At 42.0% G+C, this 23360-nt stretch overlaps 1 protein-coding gene across 2 annotated transcripts; it reads right to left on the bottom strand.

The window, feature by feature from the left end:
• Positions 1-272: 272 nt before the first annotated feature.
• c13h10orf71 (chromosome 13 C10orf71 homolog) lies at positions 273-17807 on the bottom strand. 2 transcript variants are annotated; one of them, XM_088086477.1, is made up of 3 exons: positions 17439-17807; positions 2037-13938; positions 1605-1732 (listed from the first exon to the last, which is right to left on the bottom strand). In XM_088086477.1, the coding sequence occupies exons 2-3, from the start codon at positions 13725-13727 to the stop codon at positions 1724-1726; spliced, it is 11700 nt and encodes a 3899-aa protein (XP_087942603.1). In that variant the 5' UTR covers positions 13728-13938; positions 17439-17807; the 3' UTR covers positions 1605-1723. The 2 variants fall into 2 exon arrangements, with proteins under 2 accessions (XP_042358537.2, XP_087942603.1); XM_042502603.2 differs by having other exon boundaries at positions 273-13938; positions 17439-17800.
• Between the last annotated feature and the right edge of the window lie 5553 nt (positions 17808-23360).

Consider the following 23360-nt stretch of genomic DNA (forward strand, 5'->3'; position numbering starts at 1 on the left):
CATAGGTATACTAAGCCAAGACATACACACAAATGTCATTACCAAAATGTTATTTTCTCTTTTTGTGTTTATGAACTCTCTCAGGACATATAACTGCACTCTCTCAATAACACTTTGTAATTTCCTTATGCACTCAGTAAAAAGACTCTTCATTTTGAGTCATTCAGACCCAGGGTTGATCTCAAGAGTGAGAACAGGATGACAGTGGCAGTAATATTATATTGTTATTACAGCCTTCTGAGTGGTAAAATGAAATCAGCCTGGAGCAGCAATGTTTTAGATTTCCTTTTTTATTTATTTATAATCTTTACAGTGTGATTTTGAAAGACAGTCATTGTGGTGAGAAGTTATTTGCTTGAATTAAGTTTGTTTTTATTGCCTGAAAAAGTCCATGTCACACTACTCTGTTTCACAGCAACACAGAAACATTCTCACAAACTTCTTAAAAATGGACTAGTTTATGAAATTAAACCTTAAAAACAGCAACGACCACATCACCATGTTTTCACTTTGACACAGTGGTTGAATACACAAACTATGCTTTACACTGTCTGATTGACTTTGTGGGTTTAACAATATTTCATGCATCACAAAATGCCACAATTACGATTTCTCCAACAAGAAAAAAGGATGAAAACTTAAGCAGGCCTGTCAGTGTTCATAGCAGAAACCAGTGTTTCTCCAAACAACTAAACACTATTAACGCACTGTTGCTGTTCGATGTATAATAACATACTTCTCAGTTTAGAATGCAGTGGGGTACTAATCATACTGTATACACAAGAAAAATATTTTAGCTTCTCACATTCAAAAGTCAAATGGAATGGTGAACTTCTCTGTAACACAAAAAAATAGCTCAACAATGAATCTCCAAAATAAACAGCAGCAATTTAACAGCATCTCAAGGGGAGTTATTAAAACTACAAACCAAAAACATTCTGGTACTATTTTCGGTCATTTACAAACACTTTACAACACTTTATTTAGCTAATTGTCTATTTAACCCATTTGACCAATCTTTGTTCTCACCAGTCAGACACCTCCATAAAGTCCTCCAGTTCACCCATTGTTATTATATCACGGGACTGATATCCTGAGTGGGCTGAGTTATCATTTTCACAAATGGAGCTTCCTGCAAGCTGGCTGTTTGTGTCACACTCTGGGAACGACTCATATGGGCCATGTGTGTTGTAAACTGTGTTATATGTTTTGTCTTTATCATTAACTGTGTCCATGTATGGAGTCTTCTCTGGGCTGTAGCGACGCCCTTCAGAGTTCTGTCCCATTTCGGGGGCTGGATATCCGTAGCTGTGGCTTTCCCGGACAGGTTGGTGGTCCTGGTGGAGAGTCACAGGGGCGGGTGACATCTGGTGGGAGGTGATAGCAGGTTGGTAGCCTTGGGGATAACCGTGGTTGCCTTGATAAAGCACAAAAGGCTTGCCAGCTGGAGATGCCTGGGACTGTTGTTGAAGCTTGACCTGCATTTGGGGTTGCAGCTGAGGTTGTGGGTACGTCTGCTGTGGCTGGGGTCGGGAGGTGCTCTGGCCAGACTCGCGCACATTCAGTTGAACATACTTTCCCGTTTCTGGGTCAAAGAAAGTCTTTGTTTTCACCTGAACAGGCACGTCTACCACGAAATACTGACCAGAGCCGAGGTCTTGCAGCACCTTGCGCTGAGTCAGTGGGTAGGACTGGGGATAGCTTGACTCTACATGGTACTGTGTCACTGGAGCTGGGTGGTTGGCATGATGGAGAGTGGGAGAAGAGGGAACATGAGCAACTATCTTAGGAGCAGCACTGTGGGAAGCAGCATTAGGCGGGCAAACAGGAAGGGTAACAGGGGCAGTAGCATGAGGTGAAGCAACTGCAAGGGAGATAGGACCAGTGGCATGAGGGGAAGCATAGATAGAGCTGTGAGAAGATTGATGCTCTGTGTGTGACGAAGGCAAGCTAGACCCCAATGTTGGAGCGTGAGCAAGGGAGACAGGTGAGGAAAAATGGGGGGAAGCCACAGCTTGGCGGCTGGAGGAGCGTACCTCAGTAGAGGAGGAGGAGGCAGAAGGGACTTCTTGAAGAGATTTCTCAACCCCAGCGTGGCTGTTTGCTGCAGTTTTGGACAACTCCTTCTTGATTCTTCGAGAAGTCAACCTTTGTGCTCTGCGTAAGGCTTTCTCACTCTTTGGGGGAACAGTTGGAGGCTTGCCCAAAGAACGGGAGACATCACTGCTGAAGCTACAGGCTGATTCTGGCCTCTCATAGTCGTATAGACCTCGTACATCCGCCAGGTCTGCTGTACTGGTGGCAAAACTCTCCACATCCTCGGACATGTTGCTGATAACAGAGCGGGAGTCGTCTTCATCCAGAGCGATGCTCCTCCTGGAGTAAGGCCTGTGCTGTGGAAAAGGGGTTGAGTAATCCTGGGATGAATATGCCGGCTGAAAAGTGGAGGATTCTTTGATGGCAGCAAGTCTGTTTAACCCTGTGTCGAGATGCACAGGAGTTCCAGCACTGCGTCTCATTATCTCTTGTTCCTCCTCTCCTCTCTCTGCGCCCCTCTCCATGGGTGAACCCACTCGGAAATCCTCTCCAAAGTTCTTATGGAAACGTGGTTTGACTGACTTGGTGAAAGAGGAACCTCTGATGGTGTTATCCTTCACCCTGAACATTGAGGGCTTGACTCCCAGAGCAGGAGAGGAGGTGTTGGAGCGGGGCAGAGATGGAGCTGGAGATGCAGGAGCATGTGGTCGATATGGCCTTGTGTAGGATCCTGTGTCTTCAGTTGATCCAAGCCCTGATGAATTGTGTCTTTGTTGGGAAGGTAAAGAGGAGCTCAGTTGTCTTTCTCTGGGTTTCCTCTCTGATTCTGTTGAAGTGATGGCATAATACTGGAGGGCATCTATGCCCTGTGCTTCTCCTTTTTGCTCCTCCAACTGAGTGGCTTTCTCTTTTTCTCTGTGATTTGCTAACTTTTCTTCTTCTTCTCTCTTTTTATTCCTGATATCATCCTCCCTTTGAGCTGTTATGTGTCCTTGTGCTACTCTCTTCTCCTCCTCTTTCAGTTCAGCTTGACTCTCCTGAAGGAGTCTGGTCCTCTCATCTCTGGTTTGTCTTTCTTCTGTTTGTTTTACAATTGTTTTCTCTTTTGCAGCTGCTCTCCTCGTCTCCTCCCCTCTCTGAGTTCTCATCCATTCTTCCTTTTTATGTCTCTGCTCTTTAATCTTCTGCTCCTGGATCTGTTTGATCCTCTCCTCCTCTGAAATTTGAGCAGCTTTCTCCTCCTCTTTTTGCATTCTCCTCTTTTTCTCTGTTAGTATGTTCTCCTCAATCTGTTTTGCTCGCCTTTGCTCCTCAATCAGAGTGGCCCTCCTTTCCATCTTCTCTTGAGCTGCTCTTCTTTGCTGCTCCTCTTGTGCAGCTCTCCTTTGCTGCTCCTCTTGTGCAGCTCTCCTCTGCTGCTCCTCTTGTGCAGCTCTCCTTTGCTGCTCCTCTTGTGCAGCTCTCCTCTGCTGCTCCTCTTGTGCAGCTCTCCTTTGCTGCTCCTCTTGTGCAGCTCTCCTCTGCTTCTTCTCTTGTGCAGCTCTCCTTTCCTGCTCCTCTTGTGCAGCTCTCCTCTGTTGCTCCTCTTTAGCAGCTCTCTCCTTCTCTTGTTGTTTGACCATCCGCCTCTCTTCATTCGCTTTTATCCGCTCTTCCTCCTCCCTTAGTTTTGCTCTATGCTCCTCCTCAATCTTTATTCTCCTCTTCTCCTCAGTTTCCTGCATTTTCCTTTCTTCTTCTCTGTGCTTTGCTCTCAGCTCCTCTTCTTTTTGAGCAGCTCTTTCTTCTTCTGCTCTTCTTTCTACTTCTCTCTGTTTTTCCCGCCTCTCCTTGATTTTCAAAGCAATGGTCTCTCGCTCTCTGGCTCTCCTCTCCTCTTCTCTCTGAGAGGCTCTCCTCTCTTCCTCAGCCAGAGAAGCTCTATTCTCCTCTAATATACGTTTTACTCGCATGTCTTCTGCTCTTTTCTCCTCTTCTGTCCCAGATACTTGTTCTTCTTCCAACTGTTTGGCTCTACTCTGTTTTACTTTGGTTTCTTCATGCTGACTTGCAATCCTTTCTTGTCTCAGTTGTTCTGTTCTCTCTTCCCTGATCTTAGTCACTGTGCTTTCCTTGATGTTGTGCATTTGTCCCAAAAGCTTTTCGTGTGGATTGAAATCATCAAGTGGCTTTACAGAAGAGCTTCTCGGTCTGTTGATTGCAGAGAACAACGTTGTTGCTTGCAAGGAAGTATTGTTTGGCTGAAGAATACTTTGTTCCTCTTGATGAACTCTTTCGGTGTCAGCCACTTGTTCTCCATATCGCTGGTTCTTAAGATGAGTTGTTAACGACTCGTTTCTTTCTTGGAGATGTTGTGCATGCTTTGTCCCAGTATCTAATACACCTTTGTTGGATTTGGCATCTAATATCATTTTCTCTTGTCTTTCTTTGTCTCCCAGCTTGAACATACCTGTCCTCTGGTGTTCTTTCTCTGTAATGGGAAACACTATGGGTTTGGGTTCTTTGTTCACTTTTGCAGGGACCTCTGTCTTGGTTGGCAAACTTTTCTCTTTCACAGTGAGGTCTTGTGGGTCAGCAGCAAATACTGGGCGTCTGCTGTGACGACTCTGTATAAGTGGAAAGAACCCCTCCTTCTTGTTGGGTGGGAATTCCTGAATTGTGTTTGTCTCGTCATCTGAAACGATTACTTTTAACCTGGCGTAGTCGGCAATTGCTGATATCTCAGGGATTGTGGATACCCTTTCTTTTGGTTTTGGTTTAACTTCAGCTTTTTCTTTAATTGTGGTCTCCCTTGTTGAGCGTGAATTTCTGTCTTTCTGTCCTTCCCTTGCTGATATACTGGAATGGTTCTCTGTGTGATGTTTCCTGATAAGAATAGCCTGATCATCCGTCTTTTCATTTTTATTACTCTGTCTCTCTGTGGGACCATCACTCTGTTTTGAAGAACGATTATCCTCTGTTTCCCTGTTTTTTCTTTTCATGTTCTCATCTTTAACCCCCATTGAACTTGATTCCAGTGTTTTCCTTATACTTTCATCCAAAACAAAGACTTCATGTTTTCCTTCATTGCATGAATCATTGCTGATGATAACTGCCTTGTTGGATAGTAATCCTGGACGTTCCCTTCCCTTTGATCCAGCATCTGATGTGTCGACAACATTTGTGTGATTGTGTGGTTCATTATTTGCTTCAGCTACCCCTTGCACTTGAAAGTAATCCCCCTCTATTGGTGGAATCTTTGATTCATCCTCTGATTTCTCACTTTTATTTCCTTTTTCAGACTTTCCATTTTGAGTATTCTCACTTGTTGCGTTTATGCTGCTCTCTTGATTACTGATTTTCAGTGAATTGGACAGTTTTCTCATAGTGGACAACATGTCTTGTACTCCCAATTTGTCTTCCAATCTGTCTTCCATCTGCTTCTCACTGCTTGCTGAAGTTTCAAGATTGTTTAAAGTGTTTACTTTTTCTTCGCAGCTAGATGATGCAATTTGCTTATTTTCATTTGCTGCAGCTAAATCAGAAGGGACAGTGGTGACATGATGTTTTCCCATCATGTTGTCCTTCTCTGTTACTGCTGGAACTACTCTGATGGCAATGCCGCCTATATGCACTTCACCATCCTCTTGATTATTTTCTCCTATGTGTGTCTCCTTATACTGATGTTTTGGAGATGTTTTGGAGATGTTTTGTGTGTTTTCATTCTCACTTAAATGGCTGGATGGACTGGTTTTGTTAAATGGCTTTGGTGGTGTTACGTTACATCCCTTTTCTTCCACTGGGGGAGCACTCTTGCCATCAACGTCCCTGGTTTTGGATGGATTTATCATAGTTGTAACATTTTCTTTCACTGATGGCTGGCTTTCATGATTAACATCAGCTCGGTTTGAATTATTTGTGCAGTTGATTGCTGTGTCCACCACTTTAACCATAAAGTTCTCATTGGTATGCGCTGCTGAACCTTTTTCTGGATTTTTCTCTTCAGTATTACTTTTGACTTCGTCTTTCTTTATTCTCTTTGCTGAGTTTTCTTTTGGCACTTCATTTGTACCGTCTTTTGTTTCACTTGATATTATGTCCTGTTTGTAGAGAAGGGGTTTAGTTTCAGCCAGCACTTTATTTTTAGCACGTACAGTGATGGTGGGGGACACACCTTTTTCAGCCAGTGGCTCTTGGGGTTGTGTTACCCTTTGGGGTCTTGCATTTATAGAACAACTCTCCTGTTTGCGATTAATCCTTTTCACAGTGACATTCTCAGACATATTTTTCTGTGTTGTCTCTAGCACTGAAGTTTGTTGCATATTTTCAGGATGATCATTCATACAAACTTTAGTTTGATCTTCCTTCACTGTAGGATGAGTGTTTTCTATGTCTCTGTTCTCCAGCTTTGAAGACACATTTCCTTTGCTTAATTCCAAACCTGAGCTGGGGTGGCATTTATCTGGCTCTGAATTACCGTTTTCCCTCTCTTTTACATTCATTTGTTCTAGAGCACTGTTATTCCTCTGACCATTGTCCACAGATGGCTTTCTTTTTTGTACAGTTACCATTATTCCCATGATCTGCAAGCTGTCATCAGCTATTGGGGTTTCCTTCTGGCCAAAGACAAGATTTAATGAAGGTGCCGAGTCTTCATGAACTGCTTCATGTTTATTCTCAACCTTTTCCGTCATCATTTGTATGGAGCTTTCAGCTTCAACCAGAGCCCGAACTTGTGATGGATCATCTTTCTTCTTGTTGAGGTGGTCACTGTTTACTGCAGGATTGCCTTTAAGTCTCTCTTTATGTTTTCCAGAGTTTTCTCCATAATTTTCTTCCTGTTTGTCTTTCATGTTCTTGGTTGCCTGCTCTTTAATTTGTATTGGCGACTTAATTCCTGATTGACTGTCTTTCTTTTGATTTTCTGCCATTTCATCTTTGCTCACTGTAAAACTTTGTGTCTGTTTTGTTTCTCTTTGTTTTGTTGCTTTTGGCACGTTGTCTTCACTCTTCATTGATTGTTTATGCTCTTGTTTCTGTGAGTGGTCTTCGAAGTGACTGGTGGTTGGTGCAGGCTTGGCTTGTATTGCAGCAGAGCTGGGAGGTGAAACAGAATTGACTGGTTCCATCTGTATTCCTGAAGGCTCCATATGATGCTTTGGTGTAATTTTAGTGGACATTGTGCTTTCATGCTTTTTAGTCATTTCCTGTGATGGCGGCCTCTGCCGTATATTGCTACTCTGACTACCTGCTAACATCTTGGAAGAATTTTTTAATATAAACCCATCTCGTACAGCAAAGCCCTTTTCTTTAATAGCTGAAATCTCTTTTTCGGCATGAGCTTTAATCTTGGAAGTTAGAATCTCCTGCTTGGTCTGAGCTCTCTCTTTATGGGACAGTGCTTTGTGAGGGGTAAAATGATCTTTACCTGGACCTACACTGTGCTCGGATGACTTGGATTTTCTCTCAAGGAGGGGTGGTTTGGTTAATTCAGAATCTCTTTGCTGTGAAACACCAATGTGTTTCAGAGGATCACATTTTTCCAACTTTTCAATGCTGTCATCCTTCCCTTTACTGGAAACAGGGTCACTATTTGCTCTTTTATAGACATTGGTAGATAAATCAGTAACACCAGATAATTTGAATTCTTTGGAAGACTCACTGTAAACATACTGACTTTCTGTCACCTCATCAGATTTAAAGCTGCCTACATCCTCCTTATTTCCTGTGTCTACTGTTGCTAATTTGCTTGCAGGGCCAAATATTTCATTACTTGTTATATCAACTTTGTCAAAAGCTGGTGTTTCATTGGCATCATTTGTAGAAACATTTCCTGCAGCTGACCTTTTGTTTCTCTTTGGTGAAGTTGTACCAATAAAACCATATTTCTCTCTAAGACGTTCATAATCATCAGCCCCTCGGTTAGCCTGATCCACACTTTGACTGCTGACAGCAACTGAGTCCTCCCTCTGTTTACTGATTTGCATTGCCTGGTCTTGATCTTTGTACTCTTCATTTTTAGTGGCATTTACCTTTATAGAAACATCTGTTTTATCTTCTTTTGTGAGTGCTGTATTCCTGACTCTCTCTTTTTGCTCTCCTCTCATTTTCTCCTTTATTTTAGCCAGTTCTGCTTTAGCTTTAGCTAACTCAGTCTTAACTCGCTCAACTTTATCTGGTTCACTTCTAACCTGCTGTGTCATTGTTAGTTTTACTGGGGGTTTAGCCTTCTCCAACATGTCCTCTGTTTTTGCTAGCTCTGCTTTAGCTAACATCACTTTAGTTTGTTCTGACCTTGTCTGTTCTGCCTTTCTCTCTTCTAACTTACTTATCTGTCTTGTAAGGTGCTTTTCATTTACCTGAACTGCTTCAACTGAACCTGCCTGATCCTTCTCTTGTTTAACATCCTCACTTTGATTGTGGTTTGCCTTGAACTTTCCAACTTCTGCTACATTAGCTTTCTCCTGTTCTGCTTTGGCTTGTTGCTTTTGTATCTGCTCTAACTTTGCTTGTTCTGCTTTTCGACGATCTGCTTCAGCTTGTTTGGCTTTTCGGTGCTCCGCCTCAGCTTGTTCGGCTTTTCTGCGCTCTGCCTCAGCTTGTTCGGCTTTTTTACGCTCAGCTTCAGCTTGTTCGGCTTTTCTGCGCTCTGCCTCAGCTTGTTCGGCTTTTTTACGTTCAGCTTCAGCTTGTTCTGCTTTTCGGCGCTCCGCCTCAGCTTGTTCGGCTTTTCGGCGCTCCGCCTCAGCTTGTTCTGCTTTTCTGCGCTCCGCCTCAGCTTGTTCGGCTTTTCGGCGCTCCGCCTCAGCTTGTTCGGCTTGTTTACGCTCAGCTTCAGCTTGTTCGGCTTTTTTACGCTCAGCTTCAGCTTGTTCTGCTTTTCGGCGCTCCGCCTCAGCTTGTTCGGCTTTTCTGCGCTCCGCCTCAGCTTGTTCGGCTTTTCTGCGCTCCGCCTCAGCTTGTTCGGCTTGTTTACGCTCAGCTTCAGCTTGTTCGGCTTGTTTACGCTCAGCCTCAGCTTGTTCGGCTTTTTTACGCTCAGCTTCAGCTTGTTCTGCTTTTCTGCGCTCCGCCTCAGCTTGTTCTGCTTTTCGACGATCTGCTTCAGCTTGTTTGGCTTTTCGGTGCTCCGCCTCAGCTTGTTCGGCTTTTCGGCGCTCCGCCTCAGCTTGTTCGGCTTGTCTGCGCTCAGCTTCAGCTTGTTCGGCTTTTCGGCGCTCCGCCTCAGCTTGTTCGGCTTGTTTACGCTCTGCTTCAGCTTGTTCGGCTTTTCGGCGCTCCGCCTCAGCTTGTTCGGCTTTTTTACGCTCAGCTTCAGCTTGTTCGGCTTTTCGGCGCTCCGCCTCAGCTTGTTCGGCTTGTTTACGCTCTGCTTCAGCTTGTTCGGCTTTTCGGCGCTCCGCCTCAGCTTGTTCGGCTTTTTTACGCTCAGCTTCAGCTTGTTCGGCTTTTCGGCGCTCCGCCTCAGCTTGTTCGGCTTGTTTACGCTCAGCTTCAGCTTGTTCAGCTTTTTTACGTTCAGCTTCAGCTTGTTTGGCTTTTCGGCGCTCCGCCTCAGCTTGTTCTGCTTTTCTGCGCTCCGCCTCAGCTTGTTCGGCTTTTCGGCGCTCCGCCTCAGCTTCTTCGGCTTGTTTACGCTCAGCTTCAGCTTGTTCGGCTCGTTTACGCTCAGCTTCAGCTTGTTCGGCTTTTTGGCGCTCTGCCTCAGCTTGTTCGGCTTTTCGGCGCTCTGCCTCAGCTTGTTCGGCTTTTCGGCGCTCCACCTCAGCTTCTTCGGCTTGTTTACGCTCAGCTTCAGCTTGTTCGGCTTTTTTACGCTCAGCTTCAGCTTGTTCGGCTTTTCGGCGCTCTGCCTCAGCTTGTTCGGCTTTTCGGCGCTCCGCCTCAGCTTCTTCGGCTTGTTTACGCTCAGCTTCAGCTTGTTCGGCTTTTTTACGCACAGCTTCAGCTTGTTCGGCTTTTCTACGCTCTGCTTCAGTTTGGAGTGCCTTAGCTTGTTGCTCTTGTATCTGCTTTAGTTTAGCTTGTTCTGCTTTTCTATGCTCTGCCTCAGCTTGTTCTGCTTTAACCCTTTGTGCTCTGATTTGTTCTGACTCCATCCGCTCCCTCTCAACATGTTTTGCTCTAACCTGTTCTTCCTCAGTTTGCTGTGCTGTGATCCTTTCTCTTCTGATCTGTTCGGTTTTAACTTGCTCTTTTCTTGCCTGTGCAGCCTGCTTGCTCTCTGCCAGTTCAGTTTTTATGTGTTCTGCTTTTAGCTTCTCTGCGTCTGCTTGTTTTGCTTTGACCTGCTGACCCTGCTCCTCTCTCAAATGTTCGGCTCCTGCTTCCTCTATAATATGTCCTCTCTGCTCTTCTCTACCCTCCTGCACTTTGCTTTGCTCTACCTTTGTCTGTTCCTCTTTAACATGCTCTTGTTTTTGTCTGGACTGTTCTGTCTGTTTGTCTTTTCTTTTCTCCTCTTTAATGTGTTCGGCCTGGTTTACTCTTTTGTGTGCTGTTAGTTCTGCTTTGGCCTGCTCTGCTTTGACTGTCTCTGAACCAGTCTGCCCTGCTAAAATTAACCCAGCCAGCTCCGCTTTGGGCTGCTGCATTTGAGCCCAGTACTGAGCCTCTGCCAGCTCTGCTTGGGCGTGTTGTGCTGTCATGTGCCCTGCCATGGCCTGTTCAGTCTTGACCTCAGCAGACTGTCTGTCTTTCACCTGGTTTCCCATTGTAGGGGCAGCATTATGGAGGCTGGATAATGGATTTTCCTGCATATTATATTCAAACTGCGGTTTAACTTGTATTTGCTGGAGACTTTGCATTTCATAGACCTTTGGCATAGGAGTATATTGTTTTCTCTGACCTGTTTCTTGCGTGATCATACTTTTGTCTTTATCAGAATACATTTGCTGGTTTCTGTATTCTTGATCAGAATATATGTTATAATTATGTGTCAAATAATTATTATCTTTCATGTCATTTTCCTCACTGAGTCCGTAATACTGTTGGAGTTCATATTTGTCAAAAGCTTCGAGTTGCTGTTGTCCATAATTTTCTGTCATGTCCTTAGTAAATGGAGCATATTGTGGCAATTGATTTGACATGTTAGGATTGACCACGGCAGCTGTTTTATGAGAAAATGTCTCAACACCAAAACTCTCCCTCGACTCTATTTTCTCAAGTTCTTCAAGTTCACAATGCTGATTTTCTCCTCTGTATGTGTCTCTCTGTGAATTTATTTCCTCTATCATAGCTGCTCTTTGGTAAGCCTGTGCATGTTGGTCTTTTTCCACTAAGGCCGTTACCTCTTGTTTCCATGGAGAGACAGCAGCTTTCAGACTGAGATTTTCTGGGTCTTGGCTGTTTGTCTGTCTCCACCTATCCTGTGAAGACACATTACTGTAATCATGTTTGTTGTCGTTGAGCTGCTGATATCTATCCACCTTTGTGAATTCCCCTCCCGCTGTTTCATTAAAATGTTGCTCAGCATTTGCCTTACTTATTAAATATTCTCTGGGTTGATTGTTGTCAGCATATAACTGCGGTGTCTCTGTTGCTGTGTAAGATGGGCTAAGCCTGTATGCGTCTCCTCCCAGAGTCTCTGCATTATCGATCATGCCTTGATTATAGGGAGTAAATGACGATAAGTCTTCATGGAAATTCTGTCCATCAGCCAACTGATTGCTGGTGCAATTTTCAGGTATGAAGCCAGTGAACCCAGGGTGATGAGCCATCTCACTTTGAATCTGAGCTGTCTGGTAATCACTTGTGTATTCTGAATATTGGCCTGTATTTGCAGGTTGGAAATTTTGTGTTGTAAATGACAATCCAGGATTTTTGTACTGGTTTACATACTGATGTGAGGCTGTCCTGTTTGTTTCCTCTGCCTGGAGAAATTGAAAGTCCAGATCTGGGAAATCAGGGATGTCTATTACAGTGTCTCTTGGCTCCTGGACAGGGGGATGTTTGTTTTTCTCCGGAGTCTCCAAGCCTTTGAATTTGGTGGGGCTGTAGGTGCTTTTTACTCTTTTCCTGTTGTCTTTGAGATTGAAGAGTAGGCTGGTGGCTCTGGATTTGTAGCTGGACATCCTAACATCAGGAGTGGCTCCCCTGCTTTCTGCTCGCACTGGAGCATGTTCCACAGGTTGAGGGGAAGCTGAATATTGCCGGACCTCTGATGTCTCTGCTTCTTGATTTGCATAGACTAAAGGTGTGAGCAGATGGCTGATGTTGAAGGGAGTGGTGCTTGTGTTGCTGGTGACAACATTTGGTGCTTCTGTTTTTGCATTGTTCCCATAGGGAATCAAATTATTATTGCTACAAAATACTCCTTGTTGATTTGCTGTCATCCCTGTTACGATATCTTGCTCTGTCATCATTTTGAGTTTTTGCTGAAGGGCTTTGACGGAGCTGATGGTGTCCTGGACACGTCGAGACATATCGCTGCTAGGTGATGCAGTTGACGGTCGCTGGGATGGGAGTCGGTTGGTTCCCAGGTTCTGTGTCTGCATCCTGTGGGGGTAATGGCCTGTCAACTCTGACTCACAACGTTTCTCCACAGCTGAGGCTTTCTTCCGCATTGTGGATGTTGAGGTTGAGCGTGGAAGAGTGGGGGGAACCACAGGCGCCAAGTTATTCCTTGGGTGTCTATAACCCCTCTCTTCAAACCTGTAAGGACCCTGTGGTTGGGCCTCCAGTGAGAGCTCCTTGTACATTGGTGTCTCATACCATTTAGGGAACTCTGAACAGTGCATGAATCCCGAGACTTCTCCTTGTTGAAAGGGAAACCTGTTATGATCCCTCCACACCTTGAAGGGACTAAACTCACTGTGTATAAAGAAGTTAGAGTTACAGTTGACCTGTGCAGACATGCTGTGTTTACTGTGGGAAGATCTCATAAAAGAGGACGCAGAATTCATGTGTGCTACTGCTGCTACGTCAGAGGAGTAGAAGTTGTTGTCTTGGGATGAGAACGGGCCAGCTGAGGGGAAATAACCACTGTTTAAGTTCTGGTGGTAAGATGTAGAGAACTCAGAAAGTTCTCTCTGGATACTCATCAGAGCTGATTTGTCCCAGCTTGTGTCATCATTCCATTCTCTGAGTTTACCATCCATGCCTGCTCCATCCCTTTGTCCCTCAGAGTTAAATGCTCTGATCAGTGAGGAAACTCTGGAGCGGCTTCTGCGTTGCTGCGAACTCAACTCTGTGGCTCCATTGCTGAAGAAGGACATCTGTTCTTCCCTCAGAGCTTTCTCCTTTTGAGAAGTTTCCACAAAGGATTGCTGGAATGTGGCTGAAATCCTCCCCTGTGTCCTTTCCCCATAAACCTCCCACTGTGGATCTCTCTGGATCTCGGCCCCATACATTCCTCCATGGATCCAGTCCTGTCCATACTGCTGCATCCTGAGGCTGAAGCTCTCATGTGCAGCTCTCTTAAGTTCCTCCCTTTCTCTGTCCCCTCCGTCTCCATCGTGGCCACTGTGGCTAAAGGCCAGCTGTCTGTCTCTTTGGATGCAGGGAGAAGACGAACACAGGTCTGAGTCATTGTAAACAGCCTCATCTCCAATGCAGAGACTCCTGAATGCTCGATCTGTCAGATTGCTGACCTCACGGTCAGTCTCATCAAGAAAGGACCCACCGCTGGAGGTGTCGCTGTAGCCTCCATCGCTATGCTTTCGATGCCCACCGCTCTTTCGGCCTGAGCGACGCTTCTCAACTGAGGTCATGATGCAGGGTCACTTGCACAGGACTCTGTTCTCAGTTGTTCAGTCATTCATGCAATCACAGACCTCAAAATTATACACTCTGCCTGCTGCTGGAGCTACAGGACCCAGAGTTTGAGACCATTTGTCAGGATTTTCTACAGGGAGTAACTCCTAAGGCATGGTGCCTTTTAGTTGGCCTCTGTCCAAAGATATCCTGGAATTTGTTCTTTTCCTGCAGGAGTAAAAAGGGGAGAATTAGCCTGAACCTGCACATGCACTCAAATCTAGGCAGTAATTATAATGTGTACTCAATATTCAAATATGCTCAGAATGCCCCACATGCCATTAGTATATAAAAGTGTACTGCAGTTATGTGTGTGGTTTGTCCAAGTGTTGCTGCCGTACCCCAGAAGCTCAACTGTTCTGGATTAGTGCAACAAATATATAAAACACTGCACTGTCTCTCTTTTTTGATACTGTCAAATGTATTAAAAAGTAGATAACTACAATGTAATGTAATGTGTTATGTAGGCTATTTCACTTAGTAGTATTAATATATCATAAAATGCTGTAAAACGGGGTATCAAAAATCATAAAAAATCCTAGTATGCCAGAAAAATTCAGACAAAGTTATAATATAGCATGCCAAAAAAGTCATAGTATAGCATATAAAAAATCATAGTATTGCATGTCAAAAAAAGTCCTAGTATAACATGTAAAAAAAAGTCATGGTATTGCTTGTCATAAAAAAGTCAGTGTAGTATGTCATTTAAAAAAATTATAAAAATGTCACAGAATATCATGTTAAATAATTCATAGTATAGTATGTCATAAAAAGTCTTAGAACAACAGGTCATAAAAAAGTCTTATTATTGCATTTAATACAAATGTAATTAAAAGTTATAGTATAGTATGTCATAAAAGGCATGAATCATACGCCTGTTACATAAAATGGTGCTCAGCTATCAAAACTATGAGAACCCGTGATCTAAGATTTTCTTTTGTTGTTTCAATTTGCTCTTTACATGTCAAGTTTAAAAAAAAAAACATTTCCCTGAGGAATTCACCTCAGACCCCCCTCCCGGAGGTTTGGGTCGCAGAAGGTGATAATTGAAAATGGTCCCCCTGAATGTTTAATTGGTGACCGCGGCCCTGGCTTACATTACCATTCATCTTACAAGAAAGACTTTTATAACTGTGTTTGCATGATGTGTGTGATGTATTTCAATCTCAATCCAAAGCCTATAACATATACACCATGTTTTTTTCTGACGTGAGATCATTTTAAAAGTTGGTGCTTTAATTGTGGTGCTTATTTTATGATCGCTGGCTTTGATAAGGAGCTTTTTCGCTTTGCATTAAGCAACAATGTACTGTATGTTGTTCTCAGAACAGCCCTGTAAATCCATCTACTCAAATCACTATGACCTTCACAGACATGTTGTGAATAAAACTACACTGTTGCTAGGCACAGTATAGGCAGCCTCACGTGAGTTATTTTGGGAAACCAGGACGCACCCGTACAAACTTAGACGACCACACACACATTTCTTTTATTGGTGATTATGATCACCTTGGAGTTAAAAGCTACACACTGACACTGGTTTACCAATAGTTAGAGGTGAAAACTATACCTAACTTAAAATGTGATGTGTTAATATTGATAAAAGATTAGGCAAGTCAAATCATCAGGTCAGACTTTCATCAAACTGTTTGAGTTAAAGAGTCAAAAAGTCTGTTTAGGATCAGTCAGCTGTAAAATTATATTGGAAACTAATCTCGTAGTGAAACCCCTTTGGTTTTACTACAGTACAGAGAGCAGGTGGAAAGCAGTTAGAATATCCTTACGTAGAAGTGCAACTAAATCGAGATATCAGAGGTAAAATTAGAAAGTTTATTGCTGAAATAAGTACATAATCCACCATCTAAAATGTTTCAATGTGACATTTAAGTTACTGACCAACTGTTTAAAGGTCTAGTGTGTAGAATTTAGCGCAGCTGATGTTGCAGATTACAACTAGTCTTTGACTTCTTCCGTGTTTGAAGCGTGCAGGAGAACTACGGGAGCCAACACAAAAACACAAATTGCCCTGTCTAAAGCCAGTGTTTGATTTGTTTGTTCTGAGCTACTGTATGATGGTGCGAATGACAGACTCCATGGAGGAGGATCTGCTCTGTTAATGTAGATTTAAATGGGTCATTCTAAGGTAACAGAAACACATCAATTCTTATTTTCTGGTGATTATACACTAAAGAAAACATACTTATTGTATTATATTCAATTTCTGCCAATATATCCTCCTAAATCTTTAAATAAAAAGTGTATCAGTTAGCTGAGCTTCTGAATTACTGGAGTTAGTTAATGGCGATTTCTGTGCAAATCTTTTTTTTCATAAATAAATCTGTGTTTTCTTATCCTAATGGAAGGCAGCCAAGGCCATGTGAGTGCTGTGACATATTTGTATCTGTTGACGCAATAGCTTTTCCTAGCCTTGTTACTCTCACTCATCACCCGTAAGCTGGTAGTTGTTATTGCAGGGCTTTCATAAATGTTCTTGTATAATAAACTGTATTTAAAATTTAAAAATGATATAGAGCAAAAACATACTTAAAAGATAATTCTCACGCTTTAAAATAATGCTCAGCAGTTATAAAATAAAATTTTCCTTCCAATCTACGGCTGTCTTACAGCCGTCTTATCATACACTCCCCCTGTTGTCCCATGCATTTTATACAAATTTTTTTTTCAAATTTAGATGCAACAAGGTGACATCATGGGTATGTTTTGGTTAAATTTACTGCAGCTGCCAGGCAGCCGTCACCTTGCTCAGAATATCCAGTAGTTCATTAATATCTTCTGACCTGGAGGTCGTCCATCTCTAATGCATCTACAGAACAACTTAACACTGCACTGCCATACTGCTAGAATAAGTCACTATCAAATTTAACTCTTGCAAAAATTAAAGGAAGTTTAAAATGTCATGCAACCATTCTTTTAAAGAAAAGACAACAGCAATTATGTAAGGACATGTCTTTTTTTAAGCATTAAGAAAACATCAAGACACAAGAATTCACAAACATCAGAAAGCAGCATCCAAAAATCATGTACAGTTAATGGGCCTGACCCCAATTTGAGCTTGTTTCTGCAAAACTGATCTCATGTCAACTGTCAGGGTGATTTCTGTTCAATTCTTGCAGGTTTATTTTTGTCCAGTGACGGGCCTCCAACTCTAAAACCTGACACCAAAGAGGCCTCATTTTCAGAAGGACTGTGGTCCAAACCAAGACAGAAAAAAGCAAATCTGAGGGCAGAAAGGATGTGACTAAATGTTTATAAATGTCAGCAACTGTCAGTGGAATAAAGTAAAATTCTGCCAGCCGATACTTTTAGTTAATTGGTCTTTTCTTTCCTTATGTTTTATTTATCTGCTTAAAAACACCCACTCTTACACTAAAATTAAACAAAAACGACACTGCATACATGTGTGAAAGGTTGAGTATGTTTACTTTTTAAACTTTTCTCCGGGGCTTTTAAATAAATATATGTATACAGTATGTATGTATGTATGTATGTATGTATGTATGTATGTATATATATATATATATATATATATATATATATATATATATATATATATATATATATATATATATATATATATATTTCATTTATTTTTTTTAAGTTTCCAGACTTCAACATGTACAAGAATGTAGAGTGAGTTCTTGTCTTACCTTCCAGTTTTATAATCCATAATATGGGCCTTATTGTAACTCCTCAAAAACTCCCCAAAAAGGCCTTGCTGCTTTGATCCTGCCCTCTCACCTCACACAAGCCCTCTCTGGCACCTCTGATTCTTCCTATTGACAACAGTCCAGAGCACTACCCTCTATGTAGTCCACAGTCGGTCTTTGTGCATCTGACCAGAGGTGGTCAGTGGGGCTTGGTGCTGGAGACCAGACAGAAATAGAGGAGTTGTCCCAGAGAGAGTGTCCACCATGGGGGGACAGAATGAGGGCTTGAGCTAGCATGCGGATCTGTGAGATCCCTTGGTGTCGAGTGTCACACAGATGAAACAAACAGCCTCTCAACTATTTATAAATCTGGATGGCTAACTGTTGGCCATTAGCAGCTAGATGTAACTGTCACAAACTGTTACAACAGGCAGAGGAGACCGTAGGGTTTAAACTAGGAGAAAAACCTCATATACTGAAGGTGTGTTATTATTGTGGTTGGAGGTGGAGGGGGGAGGAATGTATTTTGGGTGCCCCTCTGGGAGATATAAATAGGTTATTTGCCTCACACGAGAGTGCCACCCACTCTTTGTTGAACAGGGCTGACAAGCACTATATGGAGTGTCAACAAGTGGCTCCTGGTCACCACCTGCTCTCATCACCACACACTTGAATGAGGCCTTCTATTGATTGTAAGACCACATGACAGAAAGGTTTGAGATTTTTTTTTACAGCATTTTTCATTTATTGGCACATAATCCTTATTTATTTTATACCTAAACTATGGATGTCTAATCTCCCTGGCTACAGCCTCTCTCACCCCCCAGCAGAAAAGGCCACAAGGCAGAAGAAGGGGAGGAACTGTACCTCCCCCTTTCACCCCTCCGCTCTCCCTCCCCTCTTACAGCCCACTGCTATAATAGGAGATTGCTGTAGCAGATAGTTTCCTGGGATTCTTGGCGAGTGCAGGGCCGGCCTGGTGGGATGATGGACACACACACATGGGCCTTAATGGAGACGCACTCCTCCACATATGCCTTCACCAGCACGCGTGCACGCACGCACACACACACACACACACACACACACACACACACACACACACACACACAGATGATTTTGCATACAGTTTACTAAACTTTGGGAAAGGCTGAGGTAATCCCTTTTTGACTAATCTCTTCTTCCGCTCTAAACAACCTCAATCTTCCAGCGCCAGATCCTCTTATAGGCAACACCCAGAGGAGGAGCTCCAAATTTGTTTTTTTGAATGTTTTATTTTATTTTTTATTTGTTTATTTATTGACAATATTAAAAAAAAAAAATCAAAAAATGTAGTGGTGGGGTGGAGTGCTCGTGGAGAGCATTAGAGAAAGAAATTTTTCATATTTTCTTTTGCTCTCAACATATTGAGCTTTTGGTCTTAAATAGATAGTTTAGTGTTTATTTATTTTGTTTGTAGTTATTTATTCAATCTCTGGTGTTTCCTCTCTGAAGGTCCTTCGCACCGGGAGCTGTGATTGGCTCTGGCTGTGGGGATGCCGTTGTTGGGGTTGCCCTGTCCCGGTTGGATGGGGGGATCCACGGCTTCATGCTTCTGGCCTGGACTCCTCCATCTGCCTGGGGTGTAGTGATTTCTGTGGCGGTGTCTCTGTGAGCTATAATCAGCTCCTGGTCTAAACAGCCCTCCATGATGGCGTTTCCTCATTTCTCGTTCCCTCAGTCCTCTGTGCTCAGCCATGTATTTTTTACCCAAAGCCATTCTGTTCAGTGCCTTTTATGTTGTCTTTCTGTGCTCTCTTGGGTCTCTCCTGGCCCCTCCATGGCCCCCGCCAATGGTGTTTCATGGTGTTTGGACGGGGGTTATGTTGGGGATGGGAGAGAAGGGGTGGGAACAGTTGGGGTGGTTGTTGTTTATGTTGTTTTATGTTTTTAATGTGTGAAGCACTTTGTGCTACATTCTTTGTATGAAAAGTGCTCTTTAACTTAAAACTGTGTTAAATAGCGTGTCTAAACACGCCATAGCATAGAACGTTGCAAAAACGGACAAAAACACGATATTTTGGCATGTTGAAAAATTGACCCAAAAAGCAAGGCTATAGTATGGCAAAAATGTCAAAAAGTCACATGTCCCAAAAAGAGCTGAAAACAGCTTAAACTGCATTAAATAGCGTGACAAGACATGCTATAGCATAGAATGTTGCAAATACGGACAAAAATGCCATTTTTTTGCATGTCGAAAAATTCACCCACAAAGCAAGGCTATAGTATGGCAAAAATGTCAAAAAATGACATGTCCCAAAAACAGCTGAAAACACCTTAAAACTGCATTACATAGTGTGCCTAAACACGCCATAGCTCAGAACGTTGCAAAAAACGGACAAAAACACTATATTTTAGCATGTTGAAAAAATGACCCAAAAAGCAAGGCTATAGTATGGCAAAAATGTCAAACAAATGACGTGTCCCAAAAACAGCTGAAAACAGCTTAAACTGCATTAAATAGCGTGACAAGACACGCTATAGCATAGAATGCTGCAAATACGGACAAAAATGCCATTTTTTTTGCATGTCGAAAAATTCATCCAAAAAGCAAGGCTATAGTATGGCAAAAATGTCAAAAAAAATGACGTGTCCCAAAAACAGCTGAAGAAACCTGAAAACTGCATTACATAGTGTGCCTAAACACGCCATAGCTCAGAACGTTGCAAAAAACTTACAAAAACACTATATTTTGGCATGTCCAAAAACTGACCCAAAAAGCAAGGCTATAGTATGGCAAAAATGTCAAAAAATGCCATGTCCTCAAAACAGCTGAAAACAACTTAAAACTGTGTTAAATAGCGTGTCTAAACTCGCCATAGCATAGAACGTTGCAAAAACTGACAAAAACACAATATTTTGGCATGTTGAAAAAATGACCCAAAAAGCAAGGCTATAGTATGGCAAAAATGTGAAAATATGACATGTCCCAAAAACAACTGAAAACACCTTAAAACTGCGTTAAATAGCGTGCCAAGACACGCTATAGCATAGAATGTTGCAAAACGGACAAAAATGCCATTTTTTGGCATGTTGAAAAAATGACCCAAAAAGCAAGGCTATAGTATGGCAAAAATGTCAAAAAAATTACATGTCCCAAAAACAGCTGAAAACACCTTAAAACTGCATTACATAGTGTGCCTAAACACGCCATAGCACAGAACGTTGCAAAAACTGACAAAAACACGATATTTTGGCATGTTGAAAAAATGACCCAAAAAGGAAGGCTATAGTATGGCAAAAATGTCAAAAAGTCACATGTCCCAAAAACAGCTGAAAACTACATTAAAACTGCATTAAATAGCATGCCAAGACACGCCATAGCACAGAACGTTGCAAAAATGGACAAAAACACCATATTTTGGCATGTTGAAAAAATGACCAAAAAAGCAAGGCTATAGTATGGCAAAAATGTGAAAAAATGACATGTCCCAAAAATAGCTGAAAACAACTTTAAACTGTGTTAAATAGCGTGTCTAAACACGCCATAGCATAGGACGTTGCAAAAACTGACAAAAACACGATATTTCGGCATGTTGAAAAAATGATCCAAAAAGCAAGGCTATAGTATGGCAAAAATGTGAAAAAATGCCATGTCCCAAAAACAACTTACCCAAAAACACCTTAAAACTGCGTTAAATAGCGTGCCAAGACACGCCATAGCACAGAACGTTGCAAAAATGGACAAAAACGCCATTTTTTGGCATGTCGAAAAAATGACCCAAAAAGCAAGGCTATAGTATGGCAAAAATGTCAAAAGGTCACATGTCCCAAAAACAGCTGAAAACTACATTAAAACTGAATTAAATAGCGTGCCAAGACACGCCATAGCACAGAACGTTGCAAAAATGGACAAAAACACCATATTTTGGCATGTTGAAAAAATGACCCAAAAAGCAAGGCTATAGTATGGCAAAAATGTGAAAAAATGACATGTCCCAAAAATAGCTGAAAACAACTTTAAACTGTGTTAAATAGCGTGTCGAAACATGCCATAGCATAGGACGTTGCAAAAACTGACAAAAACACGATATTTCGGCATGTTGAAAAAATGATCCAAAAAGCAAGGCTATAGTATGGCAAAAATGTGAAAAAATGCCATGTCCCAAAAACAACTGAAAACACCTTAAAACTGCGTTAAATAGCGTGCCAAGACACGCTATAGCATAGAATGTTGCAAAAACTGACAAAAACGCCATTTTTTGGCATGTCGAAAAACTGACCCAAAAAGCAAGGCTATAGTATGGCAAAAATGTCAAAAGGTCACATGTCCCAAAAACAGCTGAAAACTACATTAAAACTGCATTAAATAGCGTGCCAAGACACGCCATAGCACAGAACGTTGCAAAAATGGACAAAAACACCATATTTTGGCATGTTGAAAAAATGACCAAAAAAGCAAGGCTATAGTATGGCAAAAATGTGAAAAAATGACATGTCCCAAAAATAGCTGAAAACAACTTTAAACTGTGTTAAATAGCGTGTCGAAACACGCCATAGCATAGGACGTTGCAAAAACTGACAAAAACACGATATTTCGGCATGTTGAAAAAATGATCCAAAAAGCAAGGCTATAGTATGGCAAAAATGTGAAAAAATGCCATGTCCCAAAAACAGCTGAAAACACCTTAAAACTGCGTTAAATAGCGTGCCAAGACACGCTATAGCATAGAATGTTGCAAAAACTGACAAAAACGCCATTTTTTGACATGTCGAAAAACTGACCCAAAAAGCAAAGCTATAGTATGGCAAAAATGTCAAAAAATGCCATGTCCTCAAAACAGCTGAAAACTACATTAAAACTGCATTAAATAGCGTGCCAAGACACGCCATAGCACAGGACGTTGCAAAAACTGACAAAAACACGATATTTCGGCATGTTGAAAAAATGATCCAAAAAGCAAGGCTATAGTATGGCAAAAATGTGAAAAAATGACATGTCCCAAAAACAACTGAAAACACCTTAAAACTGCGTTAAATAGCGTGCCAAGACACGCCATAGCATAGAATGTTGCAAAACGGACAAAAATGCCATTTTTTTGCATGTCGAAAAATTCACCCACAAAGCAAGGCTATAGTATGGCAAAAATGTCAAAAAATGCCATGTCCCAAAAACAGCTGAAAACACCTTAAAACTGCATTAAATAGTGTGCCTAAACACGCCATAGCACAGAACGTTGCAAAAACTTACAAAAACACGATATTTTGGCATGTCGAAAAACTGACCCAAAAAGCAAGGCTATAGTATGGCAAAAATGTCAAAAAATGCCATGTCCTCAAAACAGCTGAAAACAACTTAAAACTGTGTTAAATAGCGTGTCTAAACTCGCCATAGCATAGAACGTTGCAAAAACTGACAAAAACACAATATTTTGGCATGTTGAAAAAATGAACCAAAAAGCAAGGCTATAGTATGGCAAAAATGTGAAAAAATGCCATGTCCCAAAAACAGCTGAAAACACCTTAAAACTGCCTTAAATAGTGTGCCTAAACACGCCATAGCTCAGAACGTTGCAAAAAACTTACAAAAACACTATATTTTGGCATGTCCAAAAACTGACCCAAAAAGCAAGGCTATAGTATGGCAAAAATGTCAAAAAGTCACATGTCCCAAAAACAGCTGAAAACTACATTAAAACTGCATTAAATAGCGTGCCAAGACTCGCCATAGCACAGAACGTTGCAAAAACTGACAAAAACCCGATATTTTGGCATGTTGAAAAAATGACCAAAAAAGCAAGGCTATAGTATGGCAAAAATGTCAAAAAATGCCATGTCCTCAAAACAGCTGAAAACACCTTAAAACTGCATTACATAGTGTGCCTAAACACGCCATAGCACAGAACGTTGCAAAAATGGACAAAAACGCCATTTTTTGGCATG

This window comes from Plectropomus leopardus, chromosome 13, assembly GCF_026936395.1.
Source record: "Plectropomus leopardus strain MGB_pleo_1.0 chromosome 13, ASM2693639v1, whole genome shotgun sequence".
Classification (NCBI taxonomy): Eukaryota; Metazoa; Chordata; class Actinopteri; order Perciformes; family Serranidae; genus Plectropomus; species Plectropomus leopardus.